The sequence below is a fragment of the Rhineura floridana genome, chromosome 3 (assembly GCF_030035675.1).
Source record: "Rhineura floridana isolate rRhiFlo1 chromosome 3, rRhiFlo1.hap2, whole genome shotgun sequence".
Classification (NCBI taxonomy): Eukaryota; Metazoa; Chordata; class Lepidosauria; order Squamata; family Rhineuridae; genus Rhineura; species Rhineura floridana.
Window position 1 is genome coordinate 194943707 of NC_084482.1, and position 27373 is coordinate 194971079.

General features: G+C 42.9%; 1 protein-coding gene across 3 annotated transcripts; it reads left to right on the forward strand.

Moving 5' to 3' along the window:
- The first annotated feature begins 6656 nt into the window (after positions 1-6656).
- On the forward strand, positions 6657-27095 carry LOC133380944 (butyrophilin subfamily 1 member A1-like). Of its 3 annotated transcripts, none has more exons than XM_061619203.1 (6): positions 6687-6776; positions 11072-11257; positions 11355-11547; positions 16662-16757; positions 17500-17589; positions 23129-27095. In XM_061619203.1, exons 4-6 carry the CDS (start codon positions 16700-16702, stop codon positions 23650-23652), a joined length of 672 nt encoding a protein of 223 aa, XP_061475187.1. In that variant the 5' UTR covers positions 6687-6776; positions 11072-11257; positions 11355-11547; positions 16662-16699; the 3' UTR covers positions 23653-27095. The 3 variants fall into 3 exon arrangements, with proteins under 3 accessions (XP_061475186.1, XP_061475187.1, XP_061475188.1); XM_061619204.1 differs by having other exon boundaries at positions 11355-11535; XM_061619202.1 differs by lacking the exons at positions 11072-11257; positions 11355-11547 and having other exon boundaries at positions 6657-6776.
- Positions 27096-27373: the final 278 nt, after the last annotated feature.

Sequence of the window (27373 nt, forward strand, 5' to 3'; positions counted from 1 at the left end):
AACATCATACAACTTTTAACGCAAATAGAAATCAAGATTTCAATATTATCAGCTCTGTCAATCATCTTATCTAAAGGGAGCATGTCTGAGCATGTAAGAAGTGTCTTTAGTACACCGATTCTCACATATCCGATCAGAGAGAGGGAAAATGGAGCCTTCTATGATAAAGGCTAGAACATGATGGAGACCTGGGTGATGGCACCTTTTTTAAAAAAGAAAATAAAAATGCAGTGAATTCTAGAGACCTGGCAAGCTGTGGTAGCATTAGACAGGGTAGCTGTTCCATTCCTTAAGGGGGGGAAGGTTACGCCCCCCACTGCATTGAATATATGCATAGAGAGAGCAGAGATTGGAAAAGTTACTTTTTTGAACTACAACTCCCATCAGCCCAATCCAGTGGCCATGCTGGCTGAGGCTGATGGGAGTTGTAGTTCAAAAAAGTAACTTTTCCAAGCCGTGAGAGAGAGGGAGCGCCTCTGTGTGTATGTATATATATACACATGCGTGTAGGTATATGTGCACGCGCACACACACACACACATATCCATCCATGGGGAGATGGAAGTAGGGTGATCTTTGGTGGAGAGATGCCTGCCAGTCATTTTGAAGAAGGGTATGTATCAAAAATTACTTTTTAGCCTTTTCTGAATTGCTGAACAGAGGCTCTGTCATGCAACAGGGTGAGTGAGGCTGCATTCCAATGCAACTTTACTTAGGAGTAACCACCATTTAACAAGCTGGGTACAGGGCTGAAAAATGGAAATGCTAGTATCACTGCCTTTTCTACAGAGAGGTTTGCTTTTATATTTTGTATCTGTTCACGGGAGGGAGTGTTTAGTGGAATCAAACCCTTTTATTCCACCCTCCATGATGACAGGCAGACCCTCCCACTGCATTCACCACTTAAGACACATATCCTGAGAAACAGGCAACTGAGATGAAAGCTGCTTCTCCTTGCTGACACAACCAGAAAGTGTATGGGTAAGGGGTGGAGCAGCTGCATGTGTTGATCAAGTGGGCATGTGCAGTTTTCTAACCTGCTAGATTCTGCAGATGCAGCTCGCAAGCAGACTAAAATTCTTCATTTTTCCAGGATAACTGTGGTGTCTCTCATTGGCTAAGAACAATGGAAGCCAGGAATTAGGGTTGCCAGGTCAGAAGCATCCCAAACCCTGAAATTTCAGGGGTGGGCCAGAGGAGGTACTCCTGAGTGATGTCAGGGGGTGCACCTGAGTGATGTCACAGGGATGGGCCCTAGTGCTGCCTAGGATTAAGCATGATACATTAAGCATCAATCACAGTTGTGTAGAGCATACAATGAAAAAAAAACATTTTTCTGATTGAAAATTAAGACAGAAATCTTAGCTAAAATATGAAGCCCGGGTAGGGAACATTTAATCTAGCCCATTTGCTTTCAGCAAGAAGGGTTTAAGTGCCCCCAGGCCAGTCACCAGAAGGCCATTGTAGGAAGAAAGGAGCCTAGTGTTGTGGAGATGTTAGATGGGAACACTCAGGAGTAAAGATGGATGTCCCCAAAGGCAGCAATTCTAAACACACTCACTAATGGACTAAGCACCACAGAACTCAACAAGACTTACTTCTGAGTAGATATAGTATGGATTGTGATGTTGGTAAACCTTGACTATGGATCCTCTGCAAAGACATCCATATCCAAACAGGGTTGGCAACCCCCTGCCTGCAGTGCCCTGCCCGTATCTTTTAACATGGCTGCTCCAAAATTCTTAACAGATTTGACCCTTCAGAAAGAGGTCTGAGAAATGAGTAAGAGTAAGAAGGTTCTCTTTCTGTCTACCCTGTGGACTGCTATAAACTCACTTTGACAGCCAACCCAGTTCCAGTGAGCAATAATGGACAGAGAGAAAACACACATGGTTTGGTCTACTTTCATAAGCAGCAGCTTGGGAACAACAGTTGCAGCCACACTTCCAAATATATGAATTCTCTTTTACCACTATTGGGCAAACTGTCATGCAACCAACAAGATGCATAACCAGTGGGTTTAAGGGGGTTGTCCTGAGCACATGGAACTACTGCTGTTGCTTCTATGGCTGTAACAGAGTGAGGTTAAAGATAAGTGAAATGCAAATAGAAAAAACAACAACACAAAAGCCAGTAACACTTTCCTAAATGCAATACCATACCAACCACAACAAGATTCCTATGAATAAGGCAGAAAACTTTGCATCCCACAACCAGCCAGGATTCATAACCAAAAACCAAAACTAAAAAAATCCTACCAGACAGTCAGCCAAGGTCACAGAAATCCCCATGCAGCACAACCTGACCTGGGGACTTCAGTTAACGTAGAATGCTGCAGCACGATTGCTGACATGAGTGAGATCCTATCAGCACATTACACCTCTGCTCTGAAATCGGCATTGGTTGCTGATTTGCTACCAGGCCAAGTTCAAGCTGTGCTTTCCATGTTATGTTTCCAGGCATGTAGAAGCTATTGTGTTTTTAAATCTGTTTTTAACTCATTGTTGGTTTTATTATTTTGAACTTTTTAAAATATCTGTCCTTAACGCTTTTGCCAATAATTTTATTGTTTTAAGTCTTTCTGTAAACACCTTTGACATTTTTTACACTAAAGCGGTATATAAATGTTGCAAATAAAAATACATCAATAAATGTTGGAGTCACTGTGGCCCCTGAGTCTCTTCTCACTTTTAGGAACCAAGGAATCTGCCTTATACTGACTCAGGCCATTTTGTACCATCTAACTCAGTACTCGTGACATGGACTAGCATTGGTTCTCCAGGATTCCAGGCAATAGTCTTTTCCAGGAATTGAATTTTGCACCTTGTATGCAAAGCATATGCCCTAACGATGAGCTACAACCCTCCCCCTGTTTAAAAAAGTATCTTTTAAATTTTTTCTTTGCAATTCACTCTTGAATGCACATCATACCTACAACATTTATTTATAGCACATTCAACACCTATTTGAAGCACATGAATCCCACCACAGAATCATGGGAATTTTCATTTGTTAAGGGTGGAGAGAACTATAACTGTGAGGGGGAAACTACACTTCCCAGGATTCTTTAGGCGAAGTCATGGGCTTTAAATGTAAGTTGGATGTGCTTTAAATGTGTTGATCTACTTAATCAACTTTGCCTGCATGTAAATCGTTTTAATTAATTTTTCAAAATGGAAATGAGCTATAAAGTATACTGGGTGACCATGTGCTACTCACCATCTCTCAGCCTATCCTCCCCTCAAGATGAAAACAACAGAGTACCATGACCACCCCAAGGAAGAAGGGCACACTTAAAATGTAGAGAAAAAATCATCTACAACCATAGTGTGAAATCAAATACTTATTGGGACGCAGTATGAAGAAATATTTATATAAACATGACTATCAAATATGTTTATTAATTACACAATCTGTAAATATATTTATAGTGCAATCCGATGTTTGTTTACTCAGAAGCAAGTCCCAATGTATTCAATGGGGCTTACTAAACTGGGAAGTGTGCAGAGAACTACAGCCTCAAGTGATAAGGAACTTGTTCTTTCAACAAGCCTTTTAAGCTGAGACCTTATCCCAGTCTGAGTCTGTGTTGGAATTGCTTTTTTAAAAAAATATTTTTAAAGCTTTTTAAAAATGTTTTCAAAGATGTTTTAATAGATTTTAAAGTCTGTTTTTTATGATGTTTTAAAGTGCTTTTAGTACTTTTGTTTCCCGTCCTGGACTCCTACTGGGAGGAAGGGCAGGATATAAATCAAATAATAAATAAACTTCATTCACCCAACCCAAAATTCAGAATCATGCCTCTTTAGGCTGTTTTCCAACTGTTTATTCTTGCTTTATAGTTATTGAATTTTAAAGGGATTTATTTCTTGTTGTGAGTTGTCTTGGTTTCCAATCACCAACCCAATCACAGAGTTGTTAGAAAGACTCCATACACACACTGCAGATGTATAAATACATACAGCCCATATAATACTTTATTGTCAAACCACTTGGTCATTGCAAAAAATCAGTATTAATTTTAAACAAATCAGTATTAGTTTCCTACATAATAAAAAACTGTAATACCTAAGTAAGCCCTGCCTAATTGCTTTAAAACAGGAATGGAGAAGAACAGAAAGAAAGTCCTTCCCCCATTTTTAACTCTTTCCCACTCACCTCCCATCTGCTGCTGCTTTCTCCCTTCATTTTCGGCCATTTTCTCTCTCTCTCTCTCTCTTGCTTAATCACACAGAGCAAGCTCAGCAGAAGGCCAGTGTGAGTCACATGTCTGTTGCCCACCAATCACAGGAGCAGACTTTCTCTCTCTCTCTCTCTCTCTCTCTCTCTTCCTCACACAGAGCAAGCTCAGCAGAAGGCCAGTGTGAGTCACATGTCTGTTGCCCACCAATCACAGGAGCAGACTTCCCCTGCTTCCTCCAAGTAACTGGAAGGGGAGGGGGAGGAAGAGTAAAATGAAAGAATTCTTTCTTCTGTGCATGTGGTACGTTATAACCCACTCTAAGGCATTTTTAATCACTTAATTAAAAATAAACCGTGCCGTTTTTTAAACTGAAACTACTTCAGATGAAGTACAGTGTTTGGGGCAAGCTCGGGCAATTGATTAGGGATACCTTAGAGTCATCTCTGAGTTGTAATCAAGGACAACAGATTATGTCAATTTCAAGGGAAAAAAGTCCAAATGGCTTCAATTTTTTTTCCTCCCCTTTTTCACTTTAACCTGTGGATTCTCCGTGGGGGGGGGGGTGTATCACCAAGAAAACTTCCAGAGTTGTAGAACAAGCGATTCTGAATCCAGCAGTATAAGCCTTGTAAGTTTTTGTTTTGAATTGGGACTGTACAAAGCACCAGAAAGGGGTGTGGGGGGTATTTTCATTTAACATGGTAGAACGCGAAAAATCCCTACTGACTATAGTATACAGCCACTCTCGTGGCTGTATAATACCACTGGGCAGGTACAATTTTCTCTTTTTAAAAGCTCTGGGATTGCTGTGGCTACATTTATTTATTGTTATATTTATATCCCACCTTTTCTCCAAGGAGTTCAAGGTGGCATACATGTTTCTCCCCCTCCCATTTTATCCTCATAACAGCTCTGTGAGGTAGGTTGGGCTAAGAGAGAATGGCTCAAGGTCACCCTGTCAGCTGCATGGATGAGTAAGGATTTGAATCCTAGTCTCCCAGGTCCCAGTCCAATGCTCTAACCACTACGCCACACTAGCTTCTCAATGAAGTCAGACAATTACTGGGATGTCTCCTGCATCACGTCTAGTTTTACCCTCACATGATTGTTATCCTCTGTATGGCATGAATAGCTAACCCTTTTTGGCCCACGGGCCACAATCACCCTTGGCCAATCTCTGGGGCAGGGGGCATATGCAACTGTTGACTGTGAAAGAGTGGATGTGGCCACCCCGTCTCTTTCTCTATCTCTTACAGATATATGTACAAGACACACAGGCCCCCTCCTTGGCTGGTCCATGCAGGTTAGCCAAAGAGAGGGGTTATTGATCCTCTTTGCTCATATGATTGATCTGATGATTGGGGACTAAGTAATCTGAATTCCTATCAGGCTGCTGGGCTTACCCAGGAAGAGGGTACTTGGAAAGGGTTAATTTACATTGCAACTGATTAATAGTTGTTAATAAATTGTAAGCTCCAAAGAGGTTCTCTTTAGAAGGAATTCCTCTTATGACTATTTTCTTGAAGAAAGGATTCCAAAAATGGATTGTGGAAGTGGGGGGAATGGGTTGAGACATCAGTACATGATAAATGCTGCCTGTTTTTCAGACACATTTTTCCATCTGCATATTTAATGGGCAAATAACAAAGTTGTAAAGCTGTCACATTCAACATTGTTGAAATGAGTTTCTCATGTTCATCATTTTTATCCTGCCCTTTAGACACAGAGTTCAAGTCATCTTTTTTAAAAAAAAAAAATCTTAATAATAAACCATCAATAATTAAATGAATGAATGAATAAATAACATCAGACAAATAGACTTTTCAAAAAGAGCAGCAATGGAAACCAAACACAGCTAGATAAAAAGAACAGATCAAAATAACTCAGTCCCTCTGCACGACACACACAACACACACACACAAATACCTTGGTGAATGGAACAGTTTTTAAAATTTTATTCAACAACGTAGTAGGTGCCAGTCGAGAGAAGACCCCACCACCACTAGTATCCAACCAGTTTACTTCCAAAGAAGAAGGCATCCAGAAATTGACTTCTTGTGACAGGGTTGGCCCGAGACACTTTGCTGCCTGAGGCAGAACAGCAAACCCCCCCCCCCAAGCCACAGTGCAAAGTACCAGAAGCTGGTTGAGTTACTTTGGCACCTGAGGCAGAAACTCCCACAAGTGCCTCTCTCTGGGAGTGAAAAAACCACACAATTAAATCAAAATTCAATGCTGTTTCATGGTTTCTAAAGTCTTCCGTCTCAGGCAGCTGCCTCATTCTGCCCATTGGTAGGGCCGACCCTGTCGGATGATAATCTTAATAACTGAGCATGTTCAATGAGAAATAGCTGAGGTTGGCAAGTCCAGAAAATTAAAGAGCTGCATTTAGTACTTCCTGTGTGGGTTCTTTCCTGATGTTTGTGGAGGGTTTTTGAAGCTTTGAGGATTCAGTTCCTATTTTGGAGGGCAGTGTTCGTTAAGTGAATACGCCAGATCAAATAGTTGGTGAATATGGAGGAAGAAAAGAAATGTGCAGCCAGACCCCAGAGAGGAGCAGTGCCTGCAATACCACCTCCTGTTCCAGCCAAAGGTACCGCTAGAAATATTCTATATATCTCTTTCATCTTTCAAATGATGTAGCTAACTATCCATATACTTATTTCCATGCATATAAGTGAAGAGTACATCCCCTCTGTGACCAAACATGCATTCAAACCTTTGGTTTCATACACATTCTTAAAATAAATGCTTTTCTTTATGCTGATACATGCTACTTTTTAAAAAAAGACTCCCTCTTTTTTAAAAATGGGAAAGCTGTATGAAGTGGGTATATTATTCCTGAAGAGATAGCAGTGCTTATCATTTGTGTGTGTGTGTGTACATTTTCATCACATCAGAGAAAGTTTCCATCAAACATTCCCACGAGTGGGTGCGCTATATAGCACAGTGGGGAGGAGAGCTTGGCCGGGAGTCCAGAGTCTGTGAGTTCAAATCCCCGCTCATGTCTCCTGGGTGTCAAGGGCCAGTTAAAGATCACCCCCACAGGGAATGGCTCAGGGGTTACGTGCCCTGCCACCTGTGCAGCCGTGGGCAAGCTGCAGAGTCCCAATGAGCCCAGTTGCCCCCCAGCTGGCAGTTGCAGACAAGAAAAGGGCTGACTTGTGCAGCTGTGGCAAGCTGAGCAGGCCCTAGCCAGCTGGGGAGGACTAGCCTCAGAGGGAGGCAATGGTAAACCCCCTCTGAATACCGCTTACCATGAAATCCCTATTCATAGGGTCACCATAAGTCAGGATTGACTTGAAGGCAGTCCATTTCTATTTTCATTTAAAATGTATGCATTATTTGGTTTGGGGAGGAAACTCATGCAATGGCAGCATTAGGGCTTCCCTGTTCTAGCACATGGTGCATTTAGATGGAGGATGACAACGGTTGTGTTTCAATGCCCTTTTTTGGGTACCGCTTTATGACTTCCCAGTCGGCCCTATCATTAAGCAGAGGGGGGAAGTTGCCTCAGGTGACAGTTGGTGAGGAATTTTTGTAAATCACCTTGAGAGTCATGTGAAAGATTATTTATTGTTATTGGTATTGTTATTATTGTTATTGTTGTTGTTGTTATTTAGATTTATTCGTCATTTGACACCCAAAGGTCCCCAAGCAACCTACACAATGTTAAACCAAAAACAAACAAAACACAATAAAATATAACAATAAACAATAAACAAAACAATAGCAATAGCAATAATAAAAATTATACAGCCACAAGAGTGGCTGCATACTTTAGCCAGTCTGGATTTTTCACATTCCACAATGTTAAATTGAAAATAGCCCCCCATGCCATTCTGATGTTTCCCATAAGCTCATTTCAAAGCAAAACCTTACAAAACTTATAGTCCTGAACTTAGAAACACTTACTTAACAACCCTGTAAATTTTCATGGCGATACACAAAACAGTCAGAGAGAATAGGGAGTTCAAAGTCTAAAAAGAGAGAAAAAAACCCGAGAGCCCTTTCGGACTTTTTTCTGTCAGAGTTCTCATAATCTGTTGAAATTCATTAAAAATCAGCCATGTTCACAGAATACCTGTAATCCTATTACTGACCTTGCCCCATACTCTGACCTTCATCATCTACAGTTGAAAAGTTAAAGCAGTACAATATCTCAGAGAGGAGGTCAGGTCTCCTGCTCCCCTGGTACATTCACTATAGCTGCCCAATTTCCCTGCTTTTTAAAGTTTCATAGAAATATCTGTGGACTTAGGGTTTCCAGGTTCATGGCCTGAGACTGATCCTGTATCTTTAGGAGAAGGGAAAGTCAGCCAAGTGCAGGTGTTCTTGCAACATTGTAATGAGAAAAAACATAAGGTGGAATTCTCTCTTCCCCCTGCACAACTTTTAAAGAAACAGAAGACCTCTTGGAGGCTGGGCGGCAACCAAGAGGTCTTCTGTATCCTTAAAAGTTGTGCAGGGGGAAGAGAGAATTCCACCTTGTGGTTTTTCTCATTACAGTATAGCAAGAACACCTGCACTTGGCTGACTTTCTCTTCTCCTAAAGATACAGGATCAGTCTCAGGCCATGAACCTGGAAACCCTATGTGGGCTATAGGTACGTTCTTAAACTGCAAGGTTTTTTGCCTATTAGTGAATTTGTCAAAGAGATGTTGGAAGGCAGAGCTGTGCATGTGCTGCATGGCCTGCCCTGCACTGTAGAAATTAGCCTGCCGGCTAGGGTTGCCAGATCTCTGGTTTTCTGCCGGAGTCTCCGGGAAAAAGGGGCCGTCTCCGGGCATAGTTGCTTTAAAGACGTTGATCTCCAGCTTTTGAGTGTTCGCCAAGCCACGGGCATAGGCTCTTGTTGAGGCGTCTTGCAGAGAGAGAGAGAGAGAGAGAGAGAGGCCAAATTGTGCAACTTGATCTTGAGGCTTCCTCCATGCAGGCCCCCTCCGACATCTCCGCAAGCAAAAAGAGACTCACTTGCTCACTCACTTCAGTTCTTCTGAGTTGGCAACATAGGAAAGGGAAGTCCTTTTGCAACCTTCCCCGGTGCTCTAGAAACAGCTGCTCTATTGGGGTGGTTGTTAACCATTAAAGCGCAGAGTGGCTGAAGCCTTGGCTGCTTCACAGGGAAGAGGTGCAAAGGGAGGTGGTGGCTTCTGTATGTTTTCCCTCCTCCATGTTAAGAATAAAAATTAAAATCCCATGCATGCTTTTAAAAAAAAGGCTGTCACAGAAAAAGTTTAGCTTAGGCTAAACTCCTCTGTCTTCACTTGCTAGACTGCCAACTGTAGCTCTGTAAGGGGAATGGGGGTCTCCTAATGATTCTCAGCACCCTTAACAAACTACACTTCCCAGGATTCTTTGGGGGAAACCATGATTATTTATAGGGGTATGATAGTGCTTTACATTGATAGTGCAGATGGGACCTTAATCATTCACCAGTCTCATAAGGAGTAAAGAGTCCCCCCCCCATTTTTGTTGTTGTTAGGTGCCTTCAAGTTGATTATGACTTATGGCGACCCTACGAATCAGTGACCTCCAATAGAATCTGATATAAACCACCCTGTTCAGATCTTGTAAGTTCAGGTCTTGTTTGGTCTTCCTCTTTTTATACTCCCTTCTGTTTGTCCCAGCATTACTGTCTTTTCTAGTGAATCGTGTCTTCTCAATTTGTGTCCAAAGTATGATAACCTCAGTTTCATCATTTTAGCTTCTAGTGAAAAAGACAAATAATTGGGTGTTAGAACAAATTAAACCAGAACTGTCACTAGGAGCTAAAACGATGAAACTGAGGTTATCATAGTTTGGACACATGCTGAGAAGGCATGATTCACTAGAAAATACAATAATGCTTGGAAAAACAGAAGGGAGTAGAAAAAGAGGAAGGCCAAACAAGAGTTGGATTGATTCACATAAAGGAGGCCACAGACCTGAATTTACAAGACATGACATGACAGAAGCTATTGGAGGTCGCTGATTCATAGGGTCACCATAAGTCTTAATCTACTTGAAGGCATATAACAGTAACAAATTCACACTTCCCATAATGGTTTAACACTCAATCTTTCTTCCTAGCACCCTTAACATACTACATTTCCCAGGATTCTTCAGAGAGAAGCCATGACATTTAAAATGGTATAAATTTTTTTTAAGCAAATATTAAGAACAAATACCCAAAGCACATTTCGGGGTGGGCACCCCCAGTTCCTAATTTTTCAAAATACTGTACCTATTTTCATTCTGTGTAGATTCCCTTGTCCATGCCATATCCCCACAGGAAGCTCTGGGCGAGATGGGATCTGGTGGCATCTCATAAAGGACACTCTTTCCTGACCCAGAGCACATTTTGGGGTGGGCATCCCCAGTTACTATTTTCCCCCACAATCTTTAGCTATTTTCATTGTGTGTAGATGCCCTTGTCCATGCCATGCACCTGCAGGAATCTCTGGGCCAGGCAGATTTGGTTTTATGATGTCCTCCTCGTGCATTTATGAGCATTGCACAAGCCCGATAATTTTGTCTGAATAATTTTACCCTGGAGATATTTGATATGGGGTATTCCAGTACATGTTTGGGGGTTGAGTATAAACTTTACTTTGGAGTTCAGGGAACTGTGAACGTTCCTTTTAGTGTTTTGAACTTTAGGGCAAATGAGGAATTGGGAACTAACAACGCCATTCAGCATTGTAATCCCAGCTGGGATTCATTTTTTCAGCTCTGGTAAAGTGAGGTTGGGAAACACTCATAAGAATTCTGCTTTTAGGCTGCTGTCTTAAAGCACACTTACAAAGAGGGGAAGTTAGACTCTGTCAGATCTTTATTGAGCATTTGTTCTCATTTGTTTATGGCCTGGCAATAGGACAAGGAGCATTCATCCTGATTTTCATGCAGGGCATTTACGCAGCTGAGAAGTGCACTATTGGGGAGCAGCACAGTAATCATTCACAGAAGGAGCAGATTAGGCGAGAAATCTGTTTCTGGACTGGATCACCTCAGACTGCAGGGTGGCTGTGGGAGAATGGAACATTTCTCCATACAAGTTAACCAAAAACGTCCCTGCACACAGAAATACAGCAGGTAAAGAAAGAGCAGTTCAGCCTAAGCTAAACTTTTTCCCTGACAGTGATTTTTTTTTAACATGCATGGGATTTTTATTTCTGTTAACATGGAGCAGGAGAAGAGTACAGAAGCTTGCTGGCCACCTCCCCTTGCTCTCCCTGTGAAGCAGCCAAGGCTTCAGCCACTCTGCGCTTTAATGGTTAACAACCACCCCAACAGAGCAGCCGTTTCTACAGCACCAGGGAAGGTTGCAAAAGGACTTCCCTTTCCTATGTTGCCAACTCAGAAGAACTGAAGTGAGTGAGCAGGTGAGTCTCTTTGTGCTTGCGGAGATGTCGGAGGGGGGCTGTATGGAGGGAGCCTCAAGATCAAGGTGCACAATTTAGGGTGACAGGTAGGGAAGAGGGGGATGTTGGAAGAAAGCGGGAACCCCCCCCATTTAAGTGTCCCCTCCAGCAGACTCCCAGTGTTCAGGGATGCAATCCTGCCCCATGGATCCCAGCTCTGCCCTGCTGCTGGGTCCCCTCTGCCTCCTCCCCTGAGCTTGCTGTGTGTGGGGCCAGGTCTGAGTGTCCCTCAGGACCATCTGCATTTCTGGTGAGGAGTAAAATGATGTATGTAAATAGCAATCGACCCTGCTTGTTTTAAAGTGCTGCATTTTCCCCCCTTTCTCTTGGAATTTGACTATATCCGATCAGGGCCAGCACCAGGCATGACTGGGCCCTTGGGCACCAGTCTGCCCCGCCTGTGGTGCCATAGCCCAATATCCTCCCCATACAGGTGGCACAGGCTAATAAGCCCACCTACCTCTCATGTTGTATGAATGACTTGCATGCATAGCGTGCACCAAGATAGTGGCGGGGGCATCAGCCCCTTAGGGAAGCCCCTGCTTGGGTGATGGCAGGCATGCATGCACATAGTGCATGGCATTCATACTGATAGGAGGGGTAAGAGAACAGCAGCTACAGCCATCTGAATGCATGCATTTGTGCTTGTTCAGCAGTGCAAGGCTGCCACTCCTCCAACCTGGCAACCAATGCTTTATTTTCTCCTCTCAAAATGGATGGCATCCTTTCAGGACTGACCTGATGTCTTGGTGCTCTGAGAGTTGACTCAACCAGATCTAACCAAACCAGCAACACTTACAATTAGACTGCAGTCTCCTGAGTGCATTAAGATCTACTACTGTAGCTCCATTAGTCTGTTGAAGCACTAGAGTAGCCCTGATTGAAATTACTATGTTGATGCTCTGACCTTCAAATCTATTAATAAAATAGAAAACCACCTATCTAGTTCTCCTCTTTTTCTGTGGCAGTGAAACAATGTGTTGCCAACTGCTAGGGAAAAAATGTTGAGAACTACAGGCAATAAAATACCATGTGCAATAAAATAAAATAAAAATACAGTATCTGGCAGAACAGACCCAATTTTCCAGACACAAATAGGCCAGCATGCAACTTATTCCCTGGTGGTTAGTAGCATAATACTGGATTAAATGTCTGGTGTGAATGTGGCCTGAGTCTTAGCAAGTGGAGGAAGTAACTCCTATTGAGTTCTATGGGGCTTAGTTCCTTAATAAGCATGTTTACAGTTGCTGCCTTCAGGGGCATCCATCTGTGCTCCCATCTAACATCTCTGCAACACTAAGCTTCTTTCTTCCAATAATGGCCTGGCCTGAGGGCACGTCAACCCTTGTTGCCAGAAGCAAGTAAGCTAGATTAAATGTTCCCTAAAGGCGTTGAACTGTGACCTGGCAGACCAGACCTTGGGCCAGTCACTGCCTCTTAGACTCAGAGGAAGGCAATAGTAAACCACCTCTGTCTGAATACTGCTTACCATGAAGACCCTATCTGGGATCAACTTGAAGGCAGTCCATTTCCATTTTGCATCACCCTAAGCTTGTGAGAAAGAATGACCTTGTCACTTCAGATGGACCTAGGAACACCCTATTTTAGGTAAGATTTCTATTTTAATCTCCAGAGAATTTTTTTTGGAATGGTATGCTCCAAGCAACTGTGGTTGATACAATGTATCATGTTTAATGATGTCACTAGGGCCCGCCCCGTGACATCACTAGGGCCCGCCCCATGATGTCACTAGGGCCCGCCCCCATTTTCTCAGGTTTTTGGATGGTTCCGACCTGGCAACCCTACTGCCGGCCTCAAGTGGAGGAGAGGATGTTGACCTATTGCCAGTGTCAAAGTAAAGCATCATACATTTAAAGCAGTATCATACCACTTTAAACAGCTGTGGCTTCCCCCAAAGAATCCTGGGAACTGTAGTTTGTGATCGGTGCTTAGAGTTGTTAGGAGACCCCTGTTCCCCACACAGGACTACAATTGTTGGAGTGGTTTAACAGTCAATCTCTCTTCCCAGAGAACTCTGGGAATTGTAGTTCTGTGAGAGGAATAGAGGTCTCCTAACTCTCAGCACCCTTCACAAACTACAGTTTCCAGGATTCTTTGGGGGAAGCCATGACTGTTTAAAGTGGCATAAATGTATAGTGCAGATGGGGCTTTAGATTGAACTAGCAGTTTTGTGGGTTTCTGTTTGTGGAATGTGGGAGCAGAGCCATCTTGTTCGCCTCAGGCAGCAAAAAGTCTTGGGCCAATCCTGAATGGCTTTATGTTACCTTGTTGTTTGTAGGACTGTGCGTGTGGCCTTCATTTGATTTTCACTGTTTTTTTCTTTTTGTCATTATGCTTTTAAATAGTTTGCAAGCAGCTCTGAGGAACCTCATTGTTTGCAAACATTTTATAAATAAATAACAGATTTTATTCTTTTAAAACTGATTCTCCTTAAGTGTGACTAAGGTAAAAGAAAGTAGTGGGGAGGCACATTGAAAAGAAAAGGCTTTCAGCATCCCATGGGAAAGCAGAAACGAGCGCAACAAGTGCTGTTGGCATAGACACTATTGGCCACATGTAACAAAGCCAAAAGTCCAAAGTGTGGGAGAGAGAAAGCCAGCAAGACCTATGAGACAGCTAAGCCTAGAACTGTGACAAAAGAGCTAAATCTTCCCCTAGCAACAACATGAACTTCCCAAGTAGGCTGACAAATGTGAGAATTACATCTCAGTGCTGCCAGTCATGCGAGAATTCATATTTATGTACAGCAGTGGTGGGGAATCTGTGGCTCACCAGGTCTTGCAGGACTCCAATTCCCATCAGCCTTAAAGCCAGCATGGCCAATGGTCAGGGATTATGGGAACTGAAGTCCAGCAACATTTGTAAGGTACAAGAACCAAGGCCTACATATGAGCAATGAGAAAGCTTTGCACTCCAATATGCAAATATATGAGAATGTAGGGTTGACTGGCAGCAGGAAGGTACCACTTCCAAGGGTGCAGATAGATGTTATCTTGGCAAATACATGGCCCTAACTCTACATTTGCCATGGTGACAGTAATGCAAGAAGGTCACTTCCTCCTGCACACTGATCCTCGCCTGCAAACACCTCTAGGCTGTTTCCCACCATGCAGGCTCAATGTTAGTTTCAGAGGCCCACTGCGCATGAGCAGATGACAATACTGAGTATTCTGGTGCACTTGCATACTGGAGTGCAAACACTTCTCATCACTCGTAAGTTGGCCTTGGTCCTTGTACCTTCCAAATGTTGATGGACTTCAACTCCCATCATCCCTGACCATTGGCCATGCTGGCTCTAGGACTGATCTGAGCAATAACACCTGGCAAGCCACAGATTCCCCACCACTGTGGCATATAAATGGGAATTCTCACATGACAGACAGCACTGGGCTCTCATTTTTATATTTGCATGCAGTATCTTCTGGTGACTTCTGCAGCTGTTACAGGCAATTTCCGATCAGTTGCTCTTTGAGATCAGTTGGATTTCACTCATTTTGTTCTTGTTGCATTTGTACCCTGCATTCCTTCCATGATGGCTCCCACCTCGCCCCACCCTCTGGGCCTAGGAGACTTCATAGAGAAGCTGCAGAAGGTTTGGGAGCTGTGGTGGCTGGTGCCTGTTGAGACTGGTGGGGTGGAAGGCAGGGAGGCCAACATCAGGTGAAGTCTCTAGAGCCAATGGCAGGCAGAGCCAAATCATTCTAGTTTCATCCCCATCCTGCTCTTTGCTGAGTTCTACAAGGGCAACACTGAGACAAGGAGGAGGAAGCTGGCAGGCATTTCCATCTTTCTTGACTGGTTGTTAAGAAAGAAGACAGGCAGATGGAGGCTGACTGAGAGCAGACAGAGGCTGGCGGGGCTGTGCTCCAGTCATCCTAATGGACAAGCCTCCATTTGGCTGTGAGGAGAAAGACTTGCTATCAGGGAGCAGGATGTTTCCCCACTGCTTGGCCCTATTCTTTGGCCCTAGGAGCATCCATAAGGGAGATACTGACAGAAGAACTGTGAGGAGGCCTTCTGGTATGTTGAGTAGGTTTCCCTCTCACCATTTAGCTAGCACAGAGATGGGGAACTTGTGGCCCTCCTGTTGTTAGACTTCCATCTCCCATCAGCCCCAGCCAGCATGGCCAATGGACAGAGATGATGGGAGCTGTAATCCAGCAACAGCTGGAGAGCTACAGGTTCCTCAACCCTGCATTAGTGCTTTGGGGCTATTTTGGGGTGGGAAGGTATTGAATATAATTGATTGACCTATTGGTAAGCTTTACAATCACTTTGGCGGGGGGATACTTTATTGGGAATACCTGATCTCGGGTGAACCCACATCAGGAAAGATGTATCCTGAATGCTAGAAAAAAGTGAAGAGCAAACCACAAAGAGTCCAAGATCTAGAAAATGAAAAAGAAGTAGGAAAAGTGCACTAAAGGGGAGGAGGAAACAGCAGTTCTTTAGGAACCCGGGGATTCCCATTACTTGGTGTCCAAACAACTGAATTGTCAGTCACAGCTGTGACTTCACTCATTGGCTAAAAGCACTGAAAGGCAGGAGCAGCCAGACTGTTTCATTTCACAAAAATCAAGTAGATGGGTACCTGCACACTTTGTTTCATAACTTTCTTCCTAGGATGGCTGGAGACTCACTTTTTTTTAAAAAAAATGAAAGCTCAAAGTTTGGGGTTCCTGTTGGCTGTGACGCCTGGTACATCAGTACCCCCTGTTGGAACATCTGCTTGGTGGCCCTGTGCTTATGTACTTTTATTATCGGTTGCTTATTTTCTGCAAACTGCTTTGAGCACAAGTGTATACTGTTCGTGGAACATGCAGTCTATAAATAAACTGGCTATAACTGTGATGGCGTTGAAAGCAGCATACCCGGGGCACCCAGGGGGTCTCCCATTCAGGGACTGTCCAAAACCTGACCTACTTAGCTTTGTCCAAGGTTACATGTGCTCTTAAATTATCAAAGCTCTCCACTGGAGCTTCACGCCAAGCCCCTAAACTGTAACACTTTCTAGATTGTTGATGTTTATGCCATTTAATTACAATTCTCCACAGATCGTTTGTCTTTCTTCTGGCCTGGAATTGCTTTTGGGATGTTGCTGGCAGCAAGCGTTACTCTGAAGTGCATTGTGATCTTTCTGATTCTGTCTGGTAATCATCTGGTTTCATCACATATTTTGAAAATAGAAGTGCAGAATATGAGTACCAGCACCTCATTCCCCCCCAAAAAACCCCCCACTGTGTATAGTTAGATAAAGAGACAGACAGAGTTTTCCATAATGTGGTCATCAACTACACTTTTCTTTTGCCCCCACTATGTACACATACACATACACACATATGCACACACTTCTATACTCTCTTCTTGTTGTTTTTAACCTTTATTTCATGTTTTTTTTTCATGGTACTTATAAGGGGTGAGAGCCAGTGTGGCATAGTGGTTAAGGTGCTGGACTACGACCTGGGAGACCAGGGTTCAAATCCCCACAAAGCCATCAAGCTCACTGGGTGACCTTGGGCCAGCCACTGCCTCTCAGCCTCAGAGGAAGGCAATGGTAAACCCCCTCTGCATATTGCTTACCATGAAAACCCTATTCATAGGGTTGCCATAAGTCAGGATTGACTTGAAGGCAGTCCGTCATCATCATCATAAGGGGTGTGGAGAATTTTATTCACACTTTTGCATACAGCCCTGGAATCTTTTGATTGGCCTTCCTCAACTTACTGCTGGCTGAGGCTGATGGGGTTGTCATTCAAAGCATCTGGAGGGTACCTGGTTGGGAAAAGCAGCTTTTGATGAAGACATATTTTAAATAGATAGACTGATATCTATACATAGACACACAACAGTAATGTCTGATAGCCCTGTTCTAATGTTAAGCTATTTTCTAAGCTTCCCAGGTCCCTGCAAATCCACATGAAGAGATACAGAGTTGCCTGCAAAAATGTATTCCTTGCAGATCAGCTACTAACCACAGAACAGGTAATCTCTAGACCTTCCGCCACTGAACAGTCTGTTAGCCTGTCTATTATGGCTTCAAATACATCCAGAATGTCCATGTATGTTTGCACCAGGTACAGAACTGAACTCAGGTGCAGAAGTGACATGTCTAAGGGACCCTCCAGAATCCTTTGTATTGTGCATTCGTGATTCCACTTCCAATGCAATTTATATCTGCAGATGTTTTGGGACGGACAAACAGCTTTCTTCCCCAATCAGTGCATGTCCTGTAACAATCGGATAACTTTTTATACACAAATGTTCGGGGGGAGGGAGGCTGAAATGCTTTTGTTGTACTATAATAATGCAACAGTGCCCCTTTAGATGGCAAAAATGTGGTTGACACTTGGGGAGCATCACAGAAAAGCTAATAAGGTGGACTGATGTGCGGATGATCCTGTGTGGAACCAGCACTAATGCACTATTATTGCATCAATAACATGTTGCAGGGTATACACACACACACACACAAGCCAGTCTGGACAGGCCCTAAAGCCACTGAGTGAGTTGGTTCCAATGCCACAGACAAAAGCAGGGAGGGTTACGGTTTTTGTGTTTACAGGCTCTTTTCCTGCTGTGCATTTAATAGCAGCCTGACCTAGGTGACACTTTCCCCTTTTACTTTGGTGAGCACAATCCAGCCCAAATGTAAAATGCTTCAGTCCTATTGCATTTCAATGGGTGTGATTGCTTCGCTATGAATCTCACTCACAAATTGCAGCTCAGCCAACATTCCATGATGCTCCCAAGTGGTGGGGTAGTGGTGTATTGAAGCCTCTTTGAACTCAGCTACCTCTGGAGCAGCAATAGGTGAATCTGTCATTTGCTGTCTCTCTCAGTTTCTCATTTTTCCAATCTTCAGTTAGGTTCTCCTCATTTCCACATCAGTTTGTGGGGGGGAAACATTTAAAAGTCCTCATGAAAATTCCTCAGCATTTTAGTGCAAAGTTCTGCTAATATACGCATTTGTATGCAATTTTGCCTAAGTTAATATATGCATTTTATGCACACTTTATTATAATATATGCATTTTTGTACGCATTACTTGACTGGAGAAGTGCACTGCAAAATTTTGAGACATACAGATTTCAAAGGATGACTGTGTTGTGGTTGACATATTATTTTGGAAAATGCCAATTCAGTAAGTTTGCCTTTAACTGTGACCTGAATCCAATTTCTCTTCCATTCTTACTCTTGAGCAGTAATATCAATTATTTCCTTCAAAATATCAATATTTTTCCAACCGACCCCCCCCCCAGATTGGTAAAACCAGCAGCTAGCAGATAAAGAACAGACTTGAATCAATACCAGCCTGTAAGGTCAATGGAATGCTTTCAAACAGGCACTGGCCAACAGATCCCATCCCTACTCGGGCCTAAAGTTAGGGAATGGATAATATGTTGATTGAAATTGGCCGTGTCTTAGAAACACCCACACAGCACGTGCAATACTGGGACATCCCCCCCTTCTGTTGACAAGCAGCTTTTAATGCAATATTTGATGGCACCATCCTCCGCAATGGTAACCAGCTTTTTGTGTAGTATTCATCTCAGTTCTCCACTCGTCCAGTGCAGATGTAGGACAGTTTCGGTTCTGCAGTTCTTTAGCTGTGTGGATACATGGGCCGCTGTGGTTTCATTCTTCTGCAGACATAAGTGGGTGGGCCGGCTGGGGGGGTGTCAGTCTGATCAGATAAGCATAATTTGGCTTTTGTGGCTCAAGCCACCTAACACAATTTGACAGGCAGGCTTACCACAGCTACAGCTGACCCAATTTAGACTTGTACCAGTGTGGAAAAAAGATGAACATCTGCGGTTATAAAAAGGCAGACATGGAAGTGTCACAAATCCATATCTTAAAATGTCACAAAGGCAGAGCATATCGAGTGCGGTGGCTTCAGCCTGAGAAATATATGTGTGTGTATATATAAATATATATTACTTTTATGCATTTTAATTGCGTTTTAAGGTTTTGTGATTTTTATTGGGTACAATTTTATTATGTATGTGCTGGATTTTATTGTAAGCCGCCCTGAGTGCCCTATTATAGGGTAGAAGCGCGGGATAGAAATATTTTAGATAAATAGATAAATAAATAAATAAATAAAAATGGTAGATAAATGTGTTAAATAAATAAAATAAGCAGGGGGGAAATGGCTTAGTGGCAGAGCACCTGCTTTGCATGCAAAAGGTCCTGGGTTCAATCCCTAGTATGTCTGAATAGGGCTGGGAGAGATTACACACACGCTCTAAAACTCAGGCGAGCCACTATCAGTCAGTGCTACCAAGACTGAGCTAGAGGGCCTGACTCCACAGCTCCCTAGGTTCCAAAGCATATTTACTCCAAAGTAAATCCCACGTCCCACTAAATTCAGCAGGGCTTACCGCCTGGTAAGCATGCAGAGGAGTGTAGCCTTGAAATAATTAAACTCTCTTATGCATTTGGGGACATAGTTCAACCCAAATGTGGACAGCAGGGGCAGAGAACATGTAGCCCTCCCATTCTTGCTGGACACCATTCCCATCATCTCTGACCACTAGCCCTGCTGGCTGGGGATGATGGGAGGGTCACAGCTGCCCTGCCTACCACCATATTATTATTATTAAATTTATATTCCAGCCTTCCTCTAAAAAGGAGCCCAGGGCATAGAACTCCTCACCCCCAAAATCTGAGGCACTTCACACTCCACGTATTGTGATTCAGTAAAACCATCAATTGCTCTGCATTATTTAACATCCTCTCTCTCTCTCTTTTAATTTGCTTCATTTGATATTTGGGTTAACAAGAACACCAGTGAAAGCGGCCAACAGTGTAATCCTTGACAATGTACAATATACACATTACTCAGAAGTAAACCACTGCTGAGTTTCACGAGACATATTCCCCTGTAAGTGTACATCAGAGGTCTGCCTGGGGGAAAAAAGGAAATAAATGCAAGTGCTCTGCCTCCAAGGCATTTAGGTCTCATGGAGGGGCAGGCAACCCTTTTCAGCCCGAGGGCCACATTCCCTTCTGGGGAACCTTCCACAGGCCGCATGCCAGTGGTGGGCAGAACCCGAGGCAAAAGTGAACAGAGCAAGGAATATAAATGTTGCCATTGTACCGTAGGCTTGTTTCTCCACGCACTCGCACAAACCCCTCTTTCCTCCTCCCAGACGAGCACAATCGGAGTTCAAGGACGCATCCCATCCAAGCAAAAACATTCCAGTTGCCAAGCAGGGCCAGTGAGGGGGTTTGGGCCCGAGGAGATTTCCTAAAGGCAGACAGAGAAACCTGGAGGGCCACAGTTGGCCTCTGAGCCTGAGGCTCCCTGCCCCTGGCCTGATGGCTCCAGTCATAATGAAACTTCCACTTATGACCACAATGATGGCTTGCTGTTCGCGCAACAGTTTAAGATGCAAGAGGTAGGAACAAAATCAGTAGTAAGAGGTTTTACTCAGACCTCAAAGTACAGGAATGTGAGAGCGACGGCGGGAAGCAGAATTGAAGGCATTTGAGATCCATCTTTTTAATATTGGAGACTTTACAGCAGTAATGTAGTCATCCAGGGTCTCAGGGGGTCTTAGACGTTTTGAGTCCCAGCAGGGTCCCTATAGCTCCAAGATTCTATGAGCCAATCAGAATGAAAGGGGAATGTGTTCGCCACTGAGAAGAGACTTCAAACTTCCTTGTCCTTTCCTGCTGACCGGAACCAATCAGAGCTAAAGGAGGTGAGTCAGCCACTGAGAAGACTCTTCTCAGTAACAAAGACACTCCACTTTCATGTCAATTGGCTCCTATAGACAACTGTTGTTGTGGGAGAAGGCATTAACAAGGATCTCATTCTCAACCCAGCAGCAAAAAAAGAGGGAGGGGTGGTTGTGACGAATCATGAAGGGACCCTGCACTTCTGAATTTGCCACTACTCTAATGCTTTATAGACTGTGAGGGATCAACAGTATATGGCTCTACTTTCATACAATCAAAATTAGTCTGTAATTTTATTTCATATTTTAGATTGACAGGGGTGTGGAGCCTTGGGCCCAGAGACCAAATGTGCCCCTTCTCAGGCCTCTCTGTTGGGCCTTGGGGTTCTCTCTAGGCCGGCATGGGGAACTCTTTTCAACCTGAGGGCCGCATTCTTTTCTGGAACACCTTCTAGGCACCACATACCAGTGGCAGGCAGGGACAGAGGCTAAAGTGGGTGGAGGAATGAATATAAATTTATATAAAAGCAGTAATTGTGGTGGGTTACTTTTATATCAATAAAGGTAAATGTTATATTCATTACTCCACCCACTTTTACTGGCCTCAGTTTTGGTGCAAATCTATGTGAGTGTGCCATAATTATTGTTTGGACAAGATGCATATTGTTCCTCTGAGTAGAGTTAAATTTAATAGTTAAGTTGCATACTCACATGCTATTTTTCCCCATATAATCATTATTTGTATATTTGAATTTTTCTGTGTAATCACTGTTTGCATACGCTGCTGCTTATTCCTCCCTTCCCCAAGATTCATTTAGGCATAAAGTGCTGTTGATTTTTATTTTTTGGTACTCCTATGCTTATACCATTTATAAACTGATGGCCCCTCCAGGCTGGTGGGGATTTTTCCCAGGGGTGCATTAATGGTGGGTTTATACTGGACTATACATACATCATTCCACTTTATTTGTCATTCTGTGATGTTCTCCCAATGTTATTGAATTATTACCATCTGGAGGGGCACTCTTGCACTAAAACACAACAACAGCGGGACAAAAAATAAGCCAGAACATTTGTGATATGAAAAGTTACAGGATGTCACCAGGACGTTACGGAGCATGCACTAGTTGGAAATTAAGCAGTATGCTTGCCCCAAAACTTTAGCAGGTGCGAACAGTATTCAAAGTAGGATCACATATAACCCCCTCAATACCATCATGAGCACAAATCATCATGAATTTATTTATTTATATCCCGCCCTTCCTCCCAAAAGGAGCCCAGGTATTTTATGTATGATAAAAAGGATGTCTGGAGGGGCCATGAAATGCATTCACTAGTCTTCTGGTGATGCATTTAAAATAATATTTCCAAACAGACTTTAGCCTCTCAGATCCTGTTTGGTCACCACCATCTCACCCACTTGGGCAAATTAAGAACCTCATTTTCAGTCTCTTGTTCCTCTTTCAACAAGCCTTTTAAGTTGAGACCTTATCCCAGTCTGCGTCTGTGTTGGAATTGCTTTTTAATATGTTTTAAAACCTTTAAATATATATATATATATGTGTGTGTGTGTTTAACCTTTTTCTTAAGATGTCTTCAAAGCTTTTTTAAAAATGTTTTTAAAGATGTTTTAATGTATTTTAAAGTCTGTTTTTATGACGTTTTAAAGTGTTTTTAGTGCTTTTGTTTGCCTCCCTGGGCTCCTGCTGGGACGAAGGGTGGGATATAAATCAAATAATAAATAAATAAATAAATAATACAGTTTTAATAATAGCCCCCAAAAAAGGAATAAAAGTGCTGAATCACGGATTGCAATCTCTTTTTCTTCTTTGTAGCCAATCTCACTCTGGATCCAAAGACAGCTCATCCCCAGCTCTATGTCTCTGATGATCTGAAGACAGTAAAATGGAGAGATATGAAACAACATGTGACTAGCGGTCCTCTGAGATATGACGTGATGGCCAGCGTATTAAGCCATGAGGGCTTCACCTCAGGGAAAAATTGCTGGGAAGTAGAGGTGGTGCAAGGAGGAAGCTGGTGGGGTGTGGGTGTTATCAGGGAGTCCGCAAACAGAAATGGGCCTATTTTCCTTGCACCTGAAGGGGGCTACTGGGCTGTACAGCGTATTGATGGACAGTACCAGGCAATCACCAATAATCCTAGGACAAATTTGTCCTTGTGCCACCCCCCCAGTAGGATCCGGGTTTCCCTGGACTATTCTGAGGGTCTGGTAGCATTTTTTGATGGTGATACCAATGCTCATCTCTTTACCTTTCCAAAAGCTGAGTTCGCTGGAGAGAAGATCCATGCTTGGCTCTTGATCTATGGGTGGAATGGGGAGCTCACAATCCATCCATGAGACAAAGGAACATCCTAATGCTTTCAGGGTCTGTGAAACCTGCTGTTCTAGGTTCTCAAATCAGTCTCTATGTGTGGTTTTGGAGGGCTCCGATATAGGAACACCTTTCACATCTCAACACTGGCATTAGGGTAATACTTTTATTAGGCCAGCCAAAATGCCACAAAATACTATGCAAGCTCTCAAGTTCTTCAGAATTCTTCACAGGATTTGTGAGTTTTATCTCTGTCGTTTCTATATTGCTTTGTTTTCACTATGTCATACTTTTACACCACTTTGAAACTTTTTGTATTAGCAGTCTATAGGGATGGAAGGTTCTGCCAATGTTAGTACTCTGTTTCTCATTTTTCCAACCCTAAATTCAGTTCACATTTCTGTAGCAATTTGTGGTTTTTTAAAAAAAATTCCTCCTGAAAATTCTTCCATGTTTTTACACAAATTTCTTCTAATAAACACATTTGTTTGCAGTTCTTCCTAACATACACATATTTGCAAGCCATTTCTCCTAATATAATGCATTTGTATTTTATTTTCACAATATATTCATTTTTATGCATGATTTTCCCCTAATATATGGTTTTTGTAAACGTTGGTTGGTTGGGAAACTACAGCGCAAACTTCAAATAAGTGCAAATTTCAAAGTACAGCTGTGTTTGGTTGTCATTTCGTTCTTGAAAATGTGGATTTGATATCTTTGGCTTTAAATGCAAACTGACTTTAATTTCTCCCCCATCCCTAAGTGGTGTATAAATTATTGTAAATGAATAAATAAATAAAGGCTTGGTGGTAAGCAAGAGGTGGAAGTTCCCCAAGGATCAGTATCGGGACCTGTACTGTTTAACTTGTTAATAAATGATCTAGAGTTGGGGTGAGCAGTGAGATGGCCAAGTTTTCTCATGATACTAAATTGTTCAGGGTTGTTAAAAAGAGAAAGGCGATTGTGAAGAGCTCTAAAACGACATCTCTGAACTGAGTGGGTGGTAAAATGGCAAATGGAATTAATTTGTTAAGTTTTGCATATTGGAGCAAATAATCTTAATTTCACATGCATGATCAAAGGATCTGAATTGTCGGTGACTGACCAGGAACAAAACAGTACATAGTTAACCTATGGAATTCGCTTCCATAAGAGGCAGTGAAGGCCACCAACTTGGATGGCTTTAAAAGACAATTAGCCAAATTCATGGAGGAAAAGGCTATCAGTGGCTACTGACTATGATGGCTATGCTCTGCCTCCAAAGTCAAAGGCAGCATGCTTTTGAATACCAGTTGCTGGAAACTGTAGGAGGGGAGAGTGCTTTTGCACTCAGGTCTTGCTTGTGGGCTTCCAACAGGCATCTGTTTGGCCACTGTGTGAAAGGGATGCTGGACTAGATGGGCCACCCGCCTGATGCAGCAGGCTCTTCTTACATTCATATGTTCTTATGAAGAGAAGTAAATAGCTGGCTGATGTTGAAATCATGGAGCTTTATGGCACAGTATTATGTGAGAGGAGGCAGCAGACATTCAAATGAGACTGTAGTAGGTGTTATGTAGGTTTCAGGTTCCACCTAGGACTGCTAGGAATAAGAAACACATGATGGTTGATTCCCTATTTTCAAAATTATAAAATCCAGCTGTTACCTAGCTCTGCTTCCATTCTTAAGCAAAACACACAGATTTCTTCGTAGATGGGAAACAAAAATAAATGGATAGCCTTAAAAGAGGTTTAGATGAATTCATGGAGAATAAAACTATCAAGGGCCACTAGCCACCAAGGCTATGTTCCACCTCCACTGTCAGAGGCAGTGGAGTACCAATTGCTGGGAATTGCAGGTGGGGAGAGCGTTGGTCCACTCAGGTCTTGTTTGCAGGCTTTCTGTAGGCATCTGATTGGGCCACTGTGAGAAAAGGATGCTGGACTACATGGGCCTTTGGCCTGGTCCAGCAGCCTCTTCTTATGCTCTTAAAGAAACTAGGCAATTTTTATATTAACAAAGCTGGAAATTAATTTTGGGTGGCATACTAGGTTAAAAAGCTCAATAGATGCTGAACTGGTTAGCTTTACCTAGTGCTTGGAGGAAATGTTCCCTCAGAGAATAAAGTCCCACCTTGAAACAATATAAGATCCTCTAGTTTAGGATCCCACTGTTGAACAGTTGAATCTGGTATTCTCCCAAGTCACACAAATAGCAAAGGTAGCCACATTGGCCCATAAGAAAAAATCCAAAATCCACATTAAGGAAACACCTTCATTAGGCCAACCAAAATCTTAGCGTGCAGATGTCCACATTCTCCAGAACTTTTTATCAGGCTTCATATTCAACCCTCCGAATCCCAGAGACAGATACATTCAGGAGGTGTCACTCTAAAGGACTACCTACTTACCTTGTGTAGCAAGGCCAAAATGTTCTCTTTGAGGTGCTGTATGGCATATTTGAATAAACCAGGGATGTAGTTCTCTAGGGTTGCAGGGGGTCATAGCCCCTTTTTGGGAGCAGGCTCCCTGCCAGGTCCCTATGTACAAGTCAATGAGCATGAAAGGGGACCATGTCAGCCACTGAGAAGAGTCCTTGTCCTTTTGTGCTGACTGGAGCCAATCCGAGTGAAAGGAGGTGAGTCAGCCACTGAGAAGACTCTTCTCAGGAGCTACAGTAACACATAGCCTTCCCCGTCATCCTGATTGGCTCCCATGGATGTCTGTTGTAGTAGAGTGTGGACTCAGAGACAGTATGGAGAGCAAGGGAGATGAGGGAAAGTGGGAATGGGGGCATGGCTGGGAGGGGGCATTGCATGACTATCATGAAGGGACCCTGCACCTCTGCACCTCTGAATTTGCCACTACACTACTGGAGCTGAGAGATACTTTTGCAGATTTCACTGAAGATTTAATGAATATTCCAAAGCATATTTACTCCAAAGTAAATCCCACGTCCCACTAAATTCAGCAGGGCTTACCGCCTGGTAAGCATGCAGAGGAGTGTAGCCTTATATTTAATATATATATATTTAATGAATATATGTTTTAGTGCAGGGGTGCGGAGCCTCAGGCATGTATACCAAATCTACCTGACCTTGGTATTCTGCCCAGGCCACCCCATCTGCCACCCTACCCTTCACCAGCTGTGCTTTATAGATGGGCAGCAAAAAGGTGAGTGTTTTTACCTGGCCAGAATGTGTCTGATCATGACTCTTGCCTGCCTGGATGGATGGAGGATTGAGAGATGTGTACGAGTGTGTGTAGAAACTAGAGTACCGTACAAAGGTAACATTTATATTTGTTGCTCCATCCACTTTTGCCTCTGGCCCCGCCCACCACTGGCATGTGAACAGTGCACCAATGAATTCTTTCTTGTGGTGGTTGTATTAATGATAGCAATTTTGTGCACAGAAAGATAGTATACACCAGCTATTGTAAGTAAAAAATTTTTTAATATATATAAAGATTTATCATGTATGGTTTTAATGTGTATGTTTATTAAAGCAGTTTGTCCCTGCTATTTTATTATATTTACAGCCCCTGATGAAGGCCTGTATGTAGTGGCTGAAACACATTGGGCTCTTGAATAAAACATTTTTCTAGCATCTTGGGGTTTCCCCCCTTTTTTCTTCTTTTATCATACTTTGGACACATAATGAGAAGACATGAATCACTAGAAAAGACAATCATGCTGGGAAAAACAGAAGGGAGTAGAAAAAGAGGAAGGCCAAACAAGAGATGGATTGATTCTATAAAGGAAGC

What these genes read in the sequence shown, in the direction of transcription:
- LOC133380944 (XM_061619202.1), top strand. Translation starts at nt 6,698, where the DNA reads ATGGAGGAAGAAAAGAAATGTGCAGCCAGACCCCAGAGAGGAGCAGTG. An exon ending in ACCTCCTGTTCCAGCCAAAG is followed by an intron (nt 6,777 to 16,661) that starts GTACCGCTAGAA and finishes AATTCTCCACAG; the next exon opens with ATCGTTTGTCTTTCTTCTGG. An exon ending in AGCTACTAACCACAGAACAG is followed by an intron (nt 17,590 to 23,128) that starts GTAATCTCTAGA and finishes TCTTCTTTGTAG; the next exon opens with CCAATCTCACTCTGGATCCA.